The following is a 19429-nucleotide window of genomic DNA, read 5'->3' as shown; positions in this document are numbered from 1 at the left end:
CTGCACACACTGTTATATGCAAGAGTGTTCTTAAATATATTAGTAGTAGCACTAAATTGTTTTGACGTAGAAATGCGCAAATAAAATCTAAACCTTTACAGAGACTAAACTTGCGCGAGGGAGTTGAACCCGCGACCTCAACCGCCATTAATGGTGGTATGAGTTACACAATTGATTTGATAATGTCCAATAGACATTCCGGATAAGTACAAAGAATACTTGTCATTGTACCACCATTGCCTTATTAAGTTAACAGATAGGGATAAAAAGTACAAAATAAGAACATGATGTTTATATTTTGGAATTTTTTATTACTTTTTCTTTAGATATTTACACTCTCAACGACTTAATTCTACTATAATCCAATATGTCACTTAAATATAATAAATCACAATAAAAATCAAAGTAATGAAAATGTTCTGTCATAATTACTTTTAGAATTTTGGTCCTTATAATATTATTAAAGTATATTTTATAAATCGCTCAAAGCTCACATCTATTTGAGCCAAGTAGCTCTAAAGCATTTTATCCGTTTTTATAAATCGCATCTGCGGAAAATACAATTTTCCTTAACATTTTTATAATCTAAATTCATATAAACATAGTAAATTTCTTACACTATTTCGAAAAAGCCAGTCCAAAAGCCAAATAGCAATTAATAAGACTAACTTCGTAATGCGTATGTTTTCCCACATAATTTTATATACAAGCTAATATATTAAGCATATATTTCTATTCGGCAGTATGTTCACATCTGACGCAGTATTTACTATTGCAATACCTAAACATTAGGTATGACTACTCCACAACCAAGTTTGTGCAAATTAAATATATATTTTTGCATTGAAGGGTATCACTTATCAAATACAGTTATTTAAATATTTCAAGGTATTGTATCAAGTCTCTGAGATACTAAATCAAAATATGTTTCTTTAATAAAATACTTGTTTAGTAGTGTAACTTATGGCACCACATGCTTACAGCACATCTCTATAATATATTTACATGTTAATCTAATATGTACATCGACACCAGATCCTACATAGTAATTAAACTTATAATCTGTACGAACAATCAGGTGTGTGTGATATAACAAGAAGTACGAAAACTAAAATAAAAAAATATAAACGCAATACCTTAGTAAAGTTAGGAGACGGGACACCTCAACATTCTGCCCGTCTCACGTAATCTTGGAAGACATTGGAGTGATTTCTTGTTCACTTTATATGCAACTACTAAAAACTTATTGTGCACGTAACTATCAGAGTGCATATAACTAACTTAGACTAACATTAACATAATCCTACTTTAACCAGCACTCACTGTTTCTTCTACCTACTCCACCCGTACTTAATTACACATACCTACGTACAAACTAAATATGAAGATACTGTATCACAATTTTTTAATTAAAGTTACGAGCGCTTCGATAATTAATTAGTCTAGTCGAAACATTAAGTACAAAATAGTGGAACTTGATGACTATTGCGTGTATGTTTAGTTCTGATGGTTCAAACATAGGAACGATCGATCGCGTGATTTAATAACTAAGTGCTAACCTAAAATCTTAAGCATGGATCACATTGTTTTTTTTTACATTTTCGTTTAGCAACAATCCGAAATGGTCTCGCATAGTACTTCTAAGTTAACATATTATGACTGGAAGTGACTACGATACGAAATTAAATTAAAATTTATAACACTTATCACAATATTTTATCAACTAATATGTAAGGAACAAAGGTAATAAATCAATTTGCTTACATACATAAGTTTAAAGTGCACTATCGAAACAAAAATATACAGCCCCTTGTCTACATCTATTACCTATTTTTTAATTATGTAAATATTATTTGCAGTTGCACGGCTAATTTTATACAAAGTTCTGACTCCATAATGTGTTATAAATATAATATGAAATGTACGTAATATTAGTTTTTACAATACACAAGCGTAATTTATTGCCTTCCCCCGATACAATAACATTCTATTTCTGAAAGAATTTAGTGAACCAAAAATAATTATTAAAATGTCTGAAAATAATTTGAACTTCTAAATGATTGATTAAGTAAAAGTTTAAGGTATTGTACCTCGACTTACTTCCACTAACAGTGATTGAATCAGCTGATAAATATATCTTACTTACAAACGCTACTATACTTGATAAAACTACTATATTAAATTACAGAATAACTGAAGGGTTGAGTCAGTTCATGTTATAAAATAAGAAAAAATGTGAAGCTAACTTTGGTCCCATACGAACATGTAACAAGGTAATGACTATTTGTAACAGCTATTTTATTGGCAAACTATTACAGATTTATTAGAGCACTCGGCAGGTGAAATTGAAGCTTAAATTATTAAGAGGTAGATTGTAATTTCAAGAACCGTATAAACTAGACCTGAAAGAGTTCTATCTAAAGTAAACTCGTTCAATGCAAAACAATTTTAGTGAACGCACAGACTAGAGGCAAATTACAAGTAGCACGCAGGGCTTACACTTATTTATTATGTATGCGCAAGTTGCGATTAGTAAGATACGTACAAAATTACCTACGTTAGAGACATATGATTGTCAGTCTTGGGTTCAGTCCTTGATCACGGGCATCTTGAACATGATAGTTTAAAGTATTTTCGTACTAATGCACCGTAATTAAAGCAATCGTCCGTGGGGCACGGGACGGCGGTGGACGTGGAGCGCAGTTCAGAAGTGCACGTCGCGCACGTCGGTGGGCGTGGCGGCGTTACTGTGGCTCTTGTCCTGCGTCGGCGGCGGCGTCCAGGCCGCGGCCTCGCGCGCCTGCCCGTTTGGGTTCCCTGTGTTGCCCTCCTCGATCATGTGCTGCACCATCTCCTCTATCTGCTCCAGGCATGTTTGGAGACAGTCCTGCAAAACATTATAACGTTAGGAGATTTGCAAGAAAATGGACAGGATATCTCATTGGAACCTTGTAATGTAATCAATATTATGTATGTTATGCTATTTTTAATACAACTTACCAAATCAATGCGCGTGAGTTCATGCAGCCGCGGCAGATGGCCGTCGAGGCCGAGGCCGCGCAGTGCCGCCGCGATGCTGCACGACGCCAGTGTGCTCGCCGAGTACAGCGTGAACTCGTAGTCTACAACAAACACACCATCCATTAAAACTGTGCCGACCGCACTCATCATTCTTAACCTAATTTATTAATCCGTCATCTCTCTATTGTTAGATCAATTAAATTGTTTGTTACTTCAACGCTCTTATTATTATGTAATTAAAACAGGACCGTTTGTTTAATAAAACCGCAATAGGATATGGATCAGCTCACTAGTGAATAAATTAAACTAATTTTCCTGCCATAGTACTTCTATCAATACATTTAAAGCCGACTGTAAAATTGCAGTTGGAGGTAGGTAAAGTGTAGCGCATTAGCTTTCATGTAGTCGTCCGTAGACGGTGCGAATACGGCGACGGGCGGCCGTAGAGGCTAGAGGAGTGGGGCATATCCGGCAAAAGAAATGTTCCTTTCTCTCTCGCGCAGGTTGTCAGTCTCCTGTGGAGAGTGCAGCCTCAAAGGAGCCGGCACCCGCCCTCGCGGCCGCATTCCACAGGCTCGCTCCTTCGCCTCACTTGAATATTTCTCACGGGCTTACTTTGGCAAAACCATTATACCATACATCATATATGTAGGTAGGCTCGCATGTACGTGTATGGGGGCTGGTATCCAACGAACATTGGATGTGGTTTCTATTATATGTGTATGTCTACCAGACATCCAGACCGTGAAAAACAAACAGGAAAATACTGAACATTCAATTTAAACTTATATGAAAACCTTTATTGAATTATTATGAATATGAATCTGAATACTATGACTAATTATTCATAATTCAATGTCATTAAGATATTCTCGTCAATTTTCAATTTAACGTTGGAAATCAATGCAGGTCTAAGTACCTACTATGACGCAAATACAATCGAAATTTCTGCGATATCATCGTTACTTTACACTACCAATAGTTTCTTTCAGTCCCTTTCTTTGTTTTCGAGTTGGAAATCAATGCAGGTCTTGGTAATTGTCTGTTTGTCTGTTTGTCTGTTTGTCTGTTTGTCTGTTTGTCTGTTCGTCTGTGCGCGCTACCTACTATGACGCAAATACAATCGAAATTTCTGCGATATCATCGTTACTTTACACTACCAATAGTTTCTTTCAGTCCCTTTCTTTGTTTTCAAATATGTCTATTATGTGTAATGTAGCACCTAAGAAAGTAGGTAGAAAACTATAAACATAGATTATGATGACACCTGATTGTAAGGTCAACGGTTGCAACGAGTTTCTTTAGTTCATTGTGAAAATCAAAACTATATTTCAAAGTATTTATCAGCAGTTATTTAGTTCACCACACATAGCTGCTTCCGATAATAAAGGAGGAAAATAAGCTGCCCGACCTTGTCAAGTTATTGTTAACAATACAATACTTATAAGTACTTAGTACTTACCAAATACTATGGTTTCAATTGTACTAAAGTACGTTACAGTCAAGCTTTTATAAGTGGTGTTTCGATAAGTACACGCAAAACATAAAACAAGTTCCCACGCTTCTACAGGACTAAGATAAGAACCTCCGCAAGGATGCGAGGCACCACGAATGCCCACTAACTGGAAGACGCAGACAATAATACGAGTGAAGCCTACAAGAACCCTCCATTCATCATTAAGTAGACTCTATTATACCGACCAATGTATGGATATCGAACACTCTTTCAGCTCATTTAAAAGATTTATTTTCATTTTTTTTAATTTGCATGTCGGCATACCCGAGATAAAGGGAACGAATAAAAAGAGAGAGATGAAACAACGAAAGCGGCCGCTCACTCGAGGTATTTGCATAATCTGATGTTAATCAAACAGGCCAGTACCCGGTGCGCGTCCGAGCCGGCCGGCCCTGCCGACGAGCAGCCCCTTTGTCACGAGCGCATCAAGATCACCAGTCACTTTGATTGCTGAGCGTGATGCCTGCGCTATGTAGCCGTGCAGCCCGGCGTGCTAGGCTGGAGCTGTGCTGTGCGCGGCTGCACGGCGCAGGACACACACGTAGCGGAAGCGAGCGCGTCCTTATTAGTCGTGACGGCGCTGCTTCATCACGAGCTAATAACACTAATGTACACTTTCTAGAGGAAGTGGCACAGCGACGTCGGTCCCACTGCACTTTGGTGTGTATGTAAATTAATAAAGTTGTGTACTGTGTGCTGTGTGCCCCTCGTAGACAGGCCGTGGCCAAGTATGGCCTGTCTACGCGCGGGGATCGGTACATCCGTTTCTCGCTTCTGTATCACTTTAAAAGTTCGTTGCTCGAATCGAGTTCATGATGAGTTAATTTATTATTCCAGTTAAATGACTTAACGTTCTTTTATTAAGTTATTTCTCGTCATTAGAATTTCTAAGGTTAAAAATTACAAAAGGAATCTAAAAGAATCTCAGTCTTTCAATTAAATTCTGACGGCGGTGATATAATAGTCAAATTCCGTCATATTATTGCCCTTGAGAACTAAGTAACTGCCTACATATTATAATAGGTGTCGTCGGCACAGGTACTAGTAGCACGCGCAATAGTCGATTCGCGAGGTGAACGATCCCACAAGGCCGGATTGTTCGTAGGTACCATACCTATTCGTTGAGAAGGGAACTGAAATGGTTCAAATCGACAACTACTCGACTATTAAAATTCACAATAGTGCGTTAATCTGGTGGTCGCAAGCTGAGCAAGACACGAAGGATCGTCTCTTAAGATGGAATGGCATTACCTCCAAAAATGGTACATCCAATTAATAAGGTTATAAAAATTAAGCTATCTTTCTTTATTGGTCACTGGAGGAAATGCCGCGTAACCACCGTGACATCGTCTACGGCGACTGCTATCCAACGAGCAGTGCTCACATGTGAAAGAATAATAGTCCGACGCAGATAAGATACCTGTCTCGCGCAATATAGGCCGCGTCACACCTCACATACCACACATGAGAACCACTTCAACATTATTCATACCTTTTCAAAAATAAGTTAACGAAGCCGCAGGAAAGAATGTAGGTTTTTAATAAAAATAAAATAAGAAGGTACATAGGTATGTATAACTTATCATCATATTCATCATCATTGGGAGGACCAGCGAGAGTTGTCAGCATTAAAATAACCCATTACAAATTTAATATCCCCACGAGTTATGATTCCAGAGTAAATTGTGCCATTCAAATAATGATACATAATGCGGGCTCGCTCGATACCGCGAAACGACAAGTCTACGCGGTCTCACCGCCTCGCCTGGAGGGTAGTATGTGTAGACAGCACACACGCCTCATTTATGTAGTTACCTATACGTAGGCTGCCCAATAGATCCAGAAAATCCATCAAAGGTAATGGGGCTTTTGTAATATTCATTTTATAGTGACATGCTCATTCATTCCTGAATTACTTCGAAGTTTCAAGACAATCAATATTTCATAAATGGAAATGTGTAATGTGGCGCACTCGATCGGATACATTAGTGAAGGAGATTTAATTCGCCTTGGACTCACAAGTGAGAGATGATATCCGAGAAGCAAGTGAAATAAAAGAGCTGGAGCGTGAACTTCTTGAACAAAAAACAATACGACAGCGGCGGCGAACAACAAAAACCGTTGCACAAAAACATATGATCCCATGAGGGTAGCGGGGGAGGGTCGGGGCGCGCGGGGGCGGGAGTCCCGAGGCGTGCTGGAATGCGCTCGGGCGAGCGGCGTGGGAGGCGCCGGCGCGGCCGCTGCCAGGACACACACACCGCCCGAGCCTGCGCGAGCGCCCTCACTGTAAACAAACCTATTCACATCTCGCTACGCTCTCTGCTAGCCGCCGGCCGCCGCCAGACGATAACCATCTCTCCTAATAATATATTCACCTATACCATAACCTAACAACCTATACCTAACAAATAGGCATTTCATATCCAGTTACTACCTAATAAACAAGTTTAACTTCGCAGTAATATTTTTATTTGGTTTATTTTATACATATAAGCTTCTGCAACGAATTTAATTTCAAAACTCATACATATTACTTTGCATTTAATGCTGTGGCAAAGAGGCCCTGATTAACAATGCTGGCGTGTAATTTATCTACAGTGATAAAATGTTAAAACAATTGATACCATTTGGAAAGAAATAAATGCCAACAGACGTAACAGAATTCCGCACTGCAGAATTGTCTGGTTACGGAAAATGTGACAAAAATTAAAAGTATAATTATGAGAAAAGTAGTAGAGAAGTTCCTATTTCGAAGTAAAGGTTCAGTGACACGTGTCCATAGACCAACGCGGTCCGCAGCGCAAGACGACTGTGTCGTGACATGACGTGGTATCTAGATGCTAATTACTGTCTGCCGTTGCAAACAAAACGTTACATGATGTATTCTCATTCATGACAAGAGAACTATCTTTGGGAGACACGGTCCTGTCTCAGACGCAATAACTACATATTTGTACGCAAGTTTTTGGATATTTTTGTCCATCTCGTGTGTTCTGAAAGCAGGTTTCAGCTGACGTACAGTCAGGATGTAGAAATGCTTACCTCTAGCAGCTAGCGAGATGAAAGTCTGCGCGTGTCTGTGCACCATCTCGGTGTTGACGAGGCCACGCAGCGGTAGCCGCGAGAGCAGCAGCGGCAGGAAGTCGTGAGCTGTCACTCCCGCGACGTCCCACTTTAGCTTCGACAGCACCAGCAGCTCCCAACTCTGTTAACAACGAAACAACGTTCATCAAATAGGTACTTTATATTCCATTAGATTTATCAGTCGTAATACCGAAAAGGTCAATATCGGTTGGATAATAAAATAGCATTCCTGTCGCCACATCCGCCGCTATAATCACTAACACGCCGAGTTTTGCTCGACTTCCCGGAACGGCGCGTAGGTAGTCCCCGGTGCTATGTTGTGCAATCAAATGAACAATGTTACAGTTTTAGTCCATGTTTTGTTTAGTCTCATTCAAACTGGAAACAAAGTTCTCTTTCTCCGATAAATAACAATAAGAACTATGAGTGACCAAGATTTTCGTCTATTTAACTGAATTCAGTTTTCAGAGGTCTTTGGTAAAGTAAGACAAATAGCCATGGAATCAAAAACGACAAACCTGTTGAACTTATCGAATTGTTATCTTTTGAGAACTAAGTTACTGGTGACCTAAATTGAATATAACTTTGACAACATAATGTTTGATTTTTATACAATAATACCAAAATTGCGCTTAATATCTATACTAATATGTGTAGGTAAGAAGTGTCGCCGTAGAATATCCCCAATATTTGAACGACCGTTTCATGAATAAGTTGATTATTTTGTGTACGTATACACTCGTACATGTACGCGTTGCATGTCCGTTGACAGATAATACTCGATGTTTACTTAACTCAATCGACGGGGTCGACCGCGGCGGCCCGGTTGTTGCTTTTCTTTCGATCAACTATATCTCTCACACCGATGAACTTAGAGTCGGTATTTGTTAAGCAAGGGACAGCAGTTAGGGCATATAGATTCTTCGCATATCATGTTTATGAATGAATGAAGTATCATCACTGGAAGTCGAATTAAATCGGGACTGTGTATGTGTGAGTATGCAACACGATGTTACAATGACGCTATCTGATTTATTCAATAAATAAATACAAATAGCGACATTTTGCGAATAGAGAACAATATTTATAACGTTGACGTTGACACATGGGCTAAAAAGAGTAGGTGAGTAAAAGCGGTTACTAACGCCAGTATGCGGGTCGACCGCGAAATGAAAATAAATACTTATTCGTTCTATCGTTTAACTTGTGAAGTTGTGACTGGTTAAAAAGCTCTTCGAAAACAATGCATTCATAAAATGTTCACCGCAAAAGTAGGTGTTGAAGGCGGATTTAGATCTTGTCTGTTGTTCTGAATTTTATTAAGAAAACGTAATACATGTGCCTGAAATGTACTGTTTGGTTTAAGTAGTTGCAATGTGACATGTAGTTGTGTCCTATCAGCTGATCACATAAATTAGATGAGCGATTCGTGTGTACCGGTGAGACTGTTGGAGAGCGAGCGCTGACTGGCTATGGCTAGTACACAGTACAGTCGTACACAGCTAGCGCAGCGCTCACATGTGTGGAGTCGGTCCACCGTCCACCCGAGACGGATGGAATGCAGCTCGTAAAGTTGCAGGCGAGTGTTCATTAGAGTGGAGGACCGGCGGCCGGCGGCGGGCCGGGTGCGGCGGCCGCAGCAGTTATCGAACCACGTTACAGCCAATAAAGCGAGCTATGCAAACAGCCCTCGTTGCCCGCAACACACTCGCTGAATTCCACACTCGGTTCCCATGCTTTATCCAATTTCATCGAACGGTGTGACTGCGCCGCTATTAGAATCAAACAATGACTCGGTGTCGCGTGGCCACTAAGCTTATGAGACTAAACAACTTTGGAATTTTCCAGATGCGGATGGGAACAGTCTTACTAGTGGTTATTAAAAAGTAACGACGAATTGAAATTTTAACGCGTTGTGAAGGTAAACTACCGTATCGTATACAATGTTTTAATGTTAGCGGCTATGTAGCAACTGCACGGTAACCTGCGAGGTAGATAGATATTATTACTAAGCCTAATTGGAGACAGTCATCGATGAAAACCTCAGAAGTGCAGTATTGAATACGAAATTTGCTGTGAGCGTACAAAACGTGTTGGGCATGTACGATATCGCAATTGTTACGTAATATTGTAACCATCAGCGCATTCCTGTAAAATGATTATACTGACAGTTGACTTGTGAAGTTTTGTCGGAATATTAACCGATAAGGTGACAAACAAGTACATAATGATTAAAGTTTCCTAGCTTAATAGTTTTCAAATGCTGTAAGATGAGCCTTTACGTGTAGCTAGGCGTGGCGACAGCGTGTGGTAGCACAATGGACTCGACTGCTCAGGCTCTCAGGCCGCGTTCCACGTCGTGATGTTCCTAACCACAAAATTTCTCATTTTTTTCGTCCTCACGGCCATCGCCCGCATATGTCGAGTTGTTCAACGCGTACTCATTGGAATTTTATTACCGTTGAGGGTACCTTTTAGTGGCGAACTCTTTAATAATAGTGATTGCTCCACAAACAATTTTTTGCTAGAACTCAAAACATGGTAGTTCAAGTTTTTCGGAAGCTGTGCAAGTGTGGATGTAAACACAGCCTTTCTTCGATGAAGAGGTAAAAGTGAAGGAATGTGGGTAATACGTTGGCGTGATATTAAGGTAGCTAAGTGACACAATTTTCTAACGAGCCGGCGCATGCGGCTGCGCGCTGCACCTTCACTCGTGTGCACTGAGGTTATCGTGCGCGCGCGCTCGTTAACACAATTTCTGTTCTAACCTAGGTGTCACTCAACACATGCACTTATCTCCATGAGTGACAGTAAAAATAAACTATATTACCAAAGTAACCCCTACTTAGACATCAATAATTTCAGAATAGTAATAGTTCTGGCATGTAATTCATTCCTTATTTTTACTACCATTGACTTGAGAACACAGTCATATCCCTGAAGGCCATTTTTGTTTTTAAAGGTTTTAAAAATAATGCATTTAAATCTTTTATGTCGTGTTATTATAGATAAATCTGCACGAAGTATGAAGTGTTAGAAAGTACATAAAGCAAGATAGGTAGTGCACACAGGCGGTCGTTTTGTTTTGTCGCATTAGTTCGCAGGGGAAGTTTCATTTGCACCGGAAACATGCAGCGCCGCGCGCCGCGCCGTGAGATCAGCAAACAACGCGCGCTCGTGCTAATAAGCTCATTCCTCATATTCTAAACAATAATTTCCTTTAACAGATTAAAGCATTCCACGATTTATTATTAGAAGTTTAAATAGAGTAGCTCTTTATAACACACGTAGTACCGAGTATACAGGGTGACTTATAATTCGTCGTATTCCTCTCGATAGGTGATAATACAACTATTTCCTACAAAATTAGCCCAGAGGTCCTTGGGCGGAAAGTGGCTAGTTTCTGAGATATTCAACATATTTTTGAAAAAAATCCCGAATTGACTACAAACACTTCAATAAATAAAAAAATACTGGTTTGATTTACTTTTATTGGTTGCCAATACATATTATCAATTGTTAATACTAATAATGTAAATATCATTCGTTTTAAAATAGCATGTAAATTCATACCAAATTTTGTTTTGTTTCACTAATTTGGTCAATAGAAAACATGTTTATTTCAAAAAAAATGTATGACACTAACCGTACAAACTATTAGAAAAACTTCCATGGTTTATTAGCTACCCAGATAAAATTATTTATAAAATTCTCAAAAACAAAGGAATTAATTGTTTTAAGTAGAGTGTAAAGATGAAAAGCTCAATTACAAAAACATCTGATTTTGCAAAATTTTGTTCAATGTGACCTCCCCTACGACAAATACATGCCCGAACATGCTTCATCTCTATGACGGACACTCTTGGACTGAATATGCGTCTAATTTCGTCACCATTTTCAAATATGTTTTAGAGAAGAAATTCGATACACGGCCAACTCCGTCGCATAAACAAGTTTCTTGTAAAAATCAACCGGCGTTAGGTACTCACCGTGCAATGGTGTTGGACCCCCTTATAACACGTGGGAATCGAGATACCTACCATTGCCGCACAGTAGTTCGATAGTGCGCTGGACTCGTGTTCGAATAAATTCGTGTTTTGTTTCTAAATTCAAATCTAAAACAATGGCCCAAATTTAGCTCATTCCTTAAAAAATATTCATATTTCTTAACATTTAAATTGTTAGATAAAAAGTACAGTCAATTAAGTAGGTAATTATTTATGATACCCATCCAAACATTTGAAAAACATTTGAAAAACCGTATCCGATAAAACTGTTTATGATGGTTTTGCTTTTTCGGATTTTGTTGACTATTTTGGGAGCTAATAATGAAATTTGTGATAGTTTGTCCAGCGCACTATCGAACTACTGTGCGGCAATGGTAGGATATCTCGATTCCCACGTGTTATATTGGCAGGGGGTCCAACACCATGGCATGCACGGTGTCCAGTACCTAACGCCGGTTGATTTTTACAAGAAAGCCCTTGTTTATGCAGACGGAGTTGGCCGTGTATCGAGTTTCTTCTCTTTACATATTTGAAGATAGTGACGAAATAAGACGCATATTCAGTCCAAGAGTGTCCGTCATAGAGATAAGGAAGCATATTCGGGCATGTTTTAGTCGTAAGGAAGGTCACATTGAACAAAATTTAACAAAATAAGATGTTTTTGTAATTGAGCTTTTCTCTTTACACTCTACTTATCATCAATTAATTCATTTGTTTTTGAGAATTTTGTAAATAATTTTATGTTTCTGGGTAGCTAACAAACCAAGGAAGTTTTTCTAATAGTTTGTACGGTTAGTGTCATATATTTTTTTGAAATAAATCATGTTTTCTATTGACCAAATTAGTGAAACAAAACAAAATTTGGTATGAATTTACATGCTATTTTAAAACGAATGATATTTATGCCATTATTAGTATTAATAAATGATAACTGATGTATTGGCAACCAATAAAATTTAAAACAACAAATCAAACCAGTATTTTTTTATTTATTGAAGTGTTTGTAGTCAATTCGGGATTTTTTTACAAAAACCGAAAATGTTGAATATCTCAGAAACTAGCATTCCACGATTTATTATTAGAAGTTTAAATAGAGTAGCTCTTTATAACACACGTAGTACCGAGTATATAAACCCTTTTCTAAAGCAGAACCGACCGCATCAGCTCACAATCAAACATCCAATAACTTTATGATATCGGACTTGATTGTGTCTGTAATAGTTCTCATTAAAGTTAAATTTTAACCGTAAACGCAATATTGAATAGTCTTTTGACAAACTGGCACCGCGGTCGTAAACTTATGCTTCAATTATAATAAACGTTTACAGTGGTAGTGTGGATGTGAGAACGTGCAGGTTTTATGGGTGAGCGCTGAGCGGCGCGGGCGGCGGCGCGCTCGACCGCGAGAACCCCGCATTAAAGCCGCTCGGATGCCAGGACGTGCTCTTTTTGCTCCAGCCTGTGCGCCCGCGCAGCCGTGCCCGCCAACCGCCAACAACCTCAACAATCAAATCTAACCGATTGTTCACTCACACTCGTCTACGAGTACGATACAAGTCTGAAGTGGTCACACACCACACCGCTCGCGCCTCGCGCCAGCTCTCCCCGACATTAACACTTGCTTTATACACCGAGCTAAACATTACAGGTTAATACACTAGATTCCATCGACTAGCTACACCAAGATTTAGATAAAAACTTAATTAATTGGAGCCGACTTCTATTAGATACAGTTGGATGAGTGGTTGTAAGATGAGTATAATATTTTTAGTACCTGTTCTACGTATGCATTATATGTACCGTTATTGCGATAAAATGCGAAACATTCGAAATATACTTGATAACTCCACGATTACAATGATCTGCAATCGGTCGTTTTACTTTATCGAAATAGAAATTATCACAAAAATGTGGGCGACCGGCTTAATTCGAGCATCTACGATAATTCGTAGCGGGTCTACGAAAGTGCTACGAAGTCAATTTTAGCTACTACGCCAGAAATATTTACTTGAATAATGTTACTAAAAGTAAAATTATTTTCAATCTACCTGTGTTAGCTGTTAATAAAAGAGATTTTTATTTATAGTTTCATATTTCAGGTGTTTAACTGTTTTGTACTCTATTCAAGGTATACCCACCTACATTTTGTAGGTAAACTAAATATTTATTTGTGGTGTGGTGCGTCTGTATTGTGTAAGTATAAAAGGTAAAAGATATTATGACGATACTACTAACACGATATATTTAATTGGTATCTATTGGCAGTTGGCAGTTATGAACGGCATGACTCAGAGAATTAACATATGTGTAGGCAGCTAGGTACACTACGTAGGTACATAAAGATGATGCATATGAACACTGAACATTCACGATGGCGGGATGTGTAAAAAATTCAATCGTGTATGTAAAGAATTCAATAATAAATATCGACGTAGTTAATTCGAAGGTGTGATCTATTTAGGAGCGTGGTGTCGATCTGTCGGAGCTTCGTGAGATGAGATTATGAGCGGTCGCGACTTGTGCCGCGACGCGTGAGAAAAAATAAGCGGCGTGCTTCGCCTGTAATTGGTCTGATTGAAACGCGAGCCTCGTTCGGCGGTTCTTCCGAGAAGTCGGTCGGCTCGTTAGGGGACACTGTCCGCGAGGCACTCAGGGCAGCCCTCTCCCAGACCGCGACCTGTCGCATTCCACGACCACCGCTCACCATACGCACCTACGGTATGTCGTATAATTACAATCATTTCGTTCGAACGTTTACCAGCGCCCTAATTTAGAGCGAGAATTGCCACTCGGTAACTTGACATTATATTGACTAACGCGAGTAAATCAATAGCTCATTAATAACCAATTGGCGTTACTAAATACAGACATCTAAAATGCGGAGCACGGAATGCAGTTGCATCGCAGGCAGAACGAGTCGTGTATGTGTATTATGACGCGCGAAAATGTGGTGTGCACTGTGCACTAATTATCTACGGGACGAACGGCGACGGCCGGGGCCCCGGCGGGTGGCCGCGTCGCGCCCGAAATGCAACACACAGCCAACACGTAATACGTTACATTTAATGCAAATACCTACTACATGTGAAATAATATCGCTCGGATACATTTAGCGCATTAAAGTTCAGTCTCTTCATCAGTCAGGCTAACACTTAGAAACTTATGGTAGGTAAGCAAACCTAAATGTCAATGGCCTTTATTAACATTAGGAAAGTTGTCCAAGTGTGGACAGTGTTGCTTGGCAGGGGACAGGATCACTGAGTAATGGTTTGCTAAAGAGAACGGTGCCATGTGACTATTGTCAATGTCTACTTCGACCTCCGGCAGAAACAGAATTTTATGTACCTATATCTATATTATAATTTATGTGATACCAATCGAATGTAACACGTCAAATTCTTAAAATATTTATTAAGTAAATAACCTGTTACATAAAACCTAACGTAATCTCTGTAAATACGGTTGGACGGGTAGCATTTTGTTGGATGCTAGTTAAACTGATATTTTTAAACATGAAATACTCGCCTCAGTGGCGATTACCGCTAAACAAGGAAAATTTGCAATTGATCGTCCTAAATATTCCAGAACACGATTCGAACTTGACCTTTAATAATATTAATTTTAGATTGTGACTATTTATAGGCACCTAGTTATTAGCAGCAGTGTTCCACTTACTCACTGATATAGTCTATATACGTTATGAAGTGAAATATTTTTAATTTCATTAGTCACCTTCTTTACGCAGTCCACGTTGTGTTGGTGCTATTCATAATACGACCGCGATGACTAGTGTGTAGTAGTGTGGTGAGACAAATCGCGTCACAAAGACGACGTAGCTTCCACAGTCGATCACTCCATAGATATAATTAATGTTCCGACATAAAACTGGAATTCCAATCTCTCACGGATGTTCAGTGAGCGAATGATTTAGAAATCAGCGGAGTGAACGACACGAAAGCACCTAGAGCTAACTGCAAAATTAGTGCATGCGCGTGCGCGATGCATAAACCCAGCCATACGAAACTGCATGGTTAATAAGATCAGCTGTTTCCCGAGACGAAGAAAGTTAATTAATTCTTCATATTACTTCATATGGTAGTGCGCGGAACGCCGGATGCATACTCAGAGTGCTATTGATGTAATTAACAGTATAGGTACTAGTACAGCAGGTAAATCGCCGATGGATCTGGGACGTCGCACCAATGCACGCGCCCAATATCTCGCTGCATCTACTAAACATTCATGCAATAATGAACAGAGACTACTTACACATAAGTCAGCCAGTGTGATGCTGTTGGCAGTGTAGAAGACGAGTAGCTCGGCAGGCAGCGCGCGGGAGCCGGGCTCGCGCAGCTTGGACGCCAGCAGTAGGCACGCTGTACCCAGCAACTGGACTTGGCTCTTGCTCACCGCACATACGCTCAGGAACCGATCCAAGTAAGATATCGCCAGTGGAAACACCTCCTCCTGGCATCCCTGGTCTTCACACACCTGCAATACAAAGGGACTGTTAGTAAACTTTGAACCGATAAACCGTTTTGTTTCTTAGAAAGTACTGGCACCGCACCCAGACCATTGCTTAGTTTATCATCCGGAATTCCTGATAACCTATATATAAAATGGAAATACACACTTATTGCGATAAATACAGCGCGCCTTACTTTCCTGCAGCAGTTATACATTCCTTATCAAAACGTTAATGGTTCCTGAACGCACTTGATACTACGGCCGGAATTGAACGTGCTTTTATCAAATATAACGAACGTATTTAAGAATCTATCGTCATCCTGTCGTTCCAGGCTGCCAATGCGAAGACGCCGAGCGTGTACAAGCCGGAAAAGTCAGGACTTCGCTTATCTTTCATTGTTCGTCAGACGGCTTCGTACATTTTTCCTTGTACAGCAAAACATGGTTTGAAATCACGTTTTCCGTTGAGCAAATCGCATTTTTATCACAGAAATATATATAAAGTGAAATCAAACGATTTCTTCAAAATTAGTTACTTTAAAATGGAAAGTAGGGAAAGCGAAAGGAGCTAGGTCTTAAGTACGTACCTAGTAGTAAAGTATGTGGAGTGTCATGAGAGACGAAGCGTCGCGGATTGTTCCCGGCATAGTTTCGCACGGTAACGCGACTCGCGAACCGGCACGGATCCAATCGTATCACCGTGAAAACAACATGTCGGTATGTACTCTAACGTACCTATACGTATAACCTGATGCATGCCGCTGAGACTCTCACGCTCTACCTCGCTTATAACTAATTAACCATCGCACTCTACTCCGTCGAATTTCTTATTTAACGAGATTCCACTGACAAGTCTGGTGCAACAATAACAATAATAAAATAGAAAAAAATACAATCAAGTTTTAAGTAAGTACGGCTTCATGGTACCTACCTAGCTAAATAGTCGAAGCAGAACGAGTGAGCATCTAACGAATGCCACATGCGCCTATAAAACAAAGCTATTATCGTTGATAACTATTACGAGCTATGTACATCAGTAGTAAGCTAGTGAGTAGGCCGTGAGATACCACGTTTGGTGGACTTTTTCTACCGGTTTTTACATAGGACCTGACTGGGGGACATCAGAACATGTCCAGCGAAAATAAAAATCGTGATCTTTATCTAGATAACGATGTTACAAATGCAATAACACGGATTCGGTGAACAATTCCCGAACCGTCATGTAATGCTTTTTGAGTGAGCTTGATGATTACACATAAAAGTTAAATGCGAGCATATTGGAGGTGTCATTGACCCGACGGACTGTGAGGATCGTTTCGGTCTGCTTGTGCTGAAACGTCGGTATGCGACTAGTTTAAGTGTAAGCACGAGGTGAGCCGAGGTGGTGACTGCGCCGGACTCCGGAGTCCGGGCTCGCCGCCGCATGTAGCAGCAGTGCGCGCACCGTGACGTCAGCGCCGCGCCGGCCGGCTCCACGTGGCGGTGCCGACTGCCGACATACGTACTAAACGCAATACTTCATCTAAGCACTACTTAGATAATAAACCCTACACATGTGTTGCGGCGACTGTTCAACGGAACGTTCCAATATTATGGTTTCCGTAATATCCGACGACGAAATTTTCTCTTTACGGCCAATAATAACTAAATAGCAAAGTAAGCAGAGATCATAATAAATTACACGTCATGTAGGCCACTGAATACGAACAATGACGTTGGTGTGTGCGCTTGTAATTATTTATATGTACATATACAAGCAAAAGATAAGTGCGCAGCGGAGCGTCAGCTGTGTGCGTGTCAAAATCAGCTGATTATTCAAATAGAACGAGCGGAGTCGCATCGGTCGGCGACCGCGCCCGCCCGCGCTCGCGCCGGGGCCCCTCGCACGCTACACACAGCCGATCTGCGCACGCTACTCGAGACTCGACCACTTGCTTACTCAACTAGGTACTTACGTACGCCAGCGCCGGCGCTGCATACTTACTACTTAAACATGTCCAATACTACCTAATCTTCAACTTATGACAAACACTGTAAACGACTTGCAGATCATTATTTCCAACTAACGACTTATTAGCTTTTGTTATTCTTATAAGAATCTAACATGTGGAACGAACCGTAATCAGCTGATCGTGTAAACAAAGCCATAACGTCCAGTTTAGCAATAGCAGTGCAATGGTTTGAAGTCATCATGGTTAGCACGTCTTTCAACAACACAAATGCAAACACTCCTGCACTAGTATGTCATGGGAACAGTCTCCGCGGCATCGAGGAGTCACAGACGCGAGGGAGCCCGACAGCAGACAGTGGCGAGAGCATACGAGGGCCACTGGTGCCATAGGGAGTACCTACACGTGGCCGGAAAACGAGACAAAATGGCGATCGTTCGGGTTGCGCGATCCGCGGATGGAGCGGTGTGGGTGCGGCATGCGGCGCGGGTGCGCTCACCTCTAGCATCCACTCGGCGACGAGGCGACGCATGTGCGGCGTGACCTCGGTCTGCACGGTGCCAAAGTAGTTGGCGGTGACGGCGTAGCGCTCCTCGGTGCGCAGCAGGTTGTCGAGCACGCGGCGCCGCAGCAGCACCGGGTCCGGCGCGGCGGCCCGGTGGGCTCGCACCGCCGGAGGTGCCCGGCCCACATCGCCGCTATCGGGACTCACGCGCTCCGCGCACAGAAGCTCCATGTTACACCGCACTGCGGCTTATTGACAGCTCGCGTCGCGGCCGGTGTCGGCGTATTGTGGTCGGACAGCTGATCGTGCGCGAGCGGCCGGCGTGGAGGACAGCGCGTTGTGTTGCGACGACGGCGAGTGCCCGAGTCGCAGTGAGCAGCCGGTAAGCGCCTCGTCGCCGAACATATGATCGGCGCGGCGCGGGGGCATCGCGGGGGCGGGGCGGGGCCCGTGAGGCCCGCACGCAGGTTTCTCCCATTCGACGTTCAAATAACAATACATAACATGTTTTCTTGCTCGCTCGCGCTCTGAAGTTCTCTCTCAGTCTCGATTCTTGCTTCTCATTCTGTTAGATACTTACTTACTTAACTTATAAATATAAGATGAATTCCTCAGATATAGAATAATAAAAACAGTTCTATACACTACTTGTAGCGTAATTTTTCAAAATTTCTTGACTAATTATTTACCAAATATTCAAATAAATGAATAATAAGTGCAAAATTGGGTTTTTAAACGAAAAACCTTTTTTAAAGGAAGCCTTCGCCTACGCCTGAAAAATACTATGATGAAAACCGCATCAAAATCGGTTCAAACATACATACGAGTCAAACTGAGAACCTTCTTTTATTGAAGTCTGATAAAGTTTGTTTATTTT

General features: G+C 40.9%; 1 protein-coding gene across 1 annotated transcript; it reads right to left on the bottom strand.

Moving 5' to 3' along the window:
• Positions 1-290: 290 nt before the first annotated feature.
• LOC118263535 (G1/S-specific cyclin-D3) lies at positions 291-18997 on the bottom strand. The gene is made up of 5 exons (XM_035575577.2): positions 18547-18997; positions 15901-16122; positions 7583-7745; positions 3001-3122; positions 291-2887 (listed from the first exon to the last, which is right to left on the bottom strand). Exons 1-5 carry the CDS (start codon positions 18781-18783, stop codon positions 2705-2707), a joined length of 927 nt encoding a protein of 308 aa, XP_035431470.1. The 5' UTR covers positions 18784-18997; the 3' UTR covers positions 291-2704.
• Between the last annotated feature and the right edge of the window lie 432 nt (positions 18998-19429).

Source organism: Spodoptera frugiperda, chromosome 27 (assembly GCF_023101765.2).
Source record: "Spodoptera frugiperda isolate SF20-4 chromosome 27, AGI-APGP_CSIRO_Sfru_2.0, whole genome shotgun sequence".
NCBI classification, from domain to species: Eukaryota; Metazoa; Arthropoda; class Insecta; order Lepidoptera; family Noctuidae; genus Spodoptera; species Spodoptera frugiperda.
Note: the sequence above shows the minus strand (reverse complement) of the source record. Positions and strands in the feature narration are given on the sequence as shown.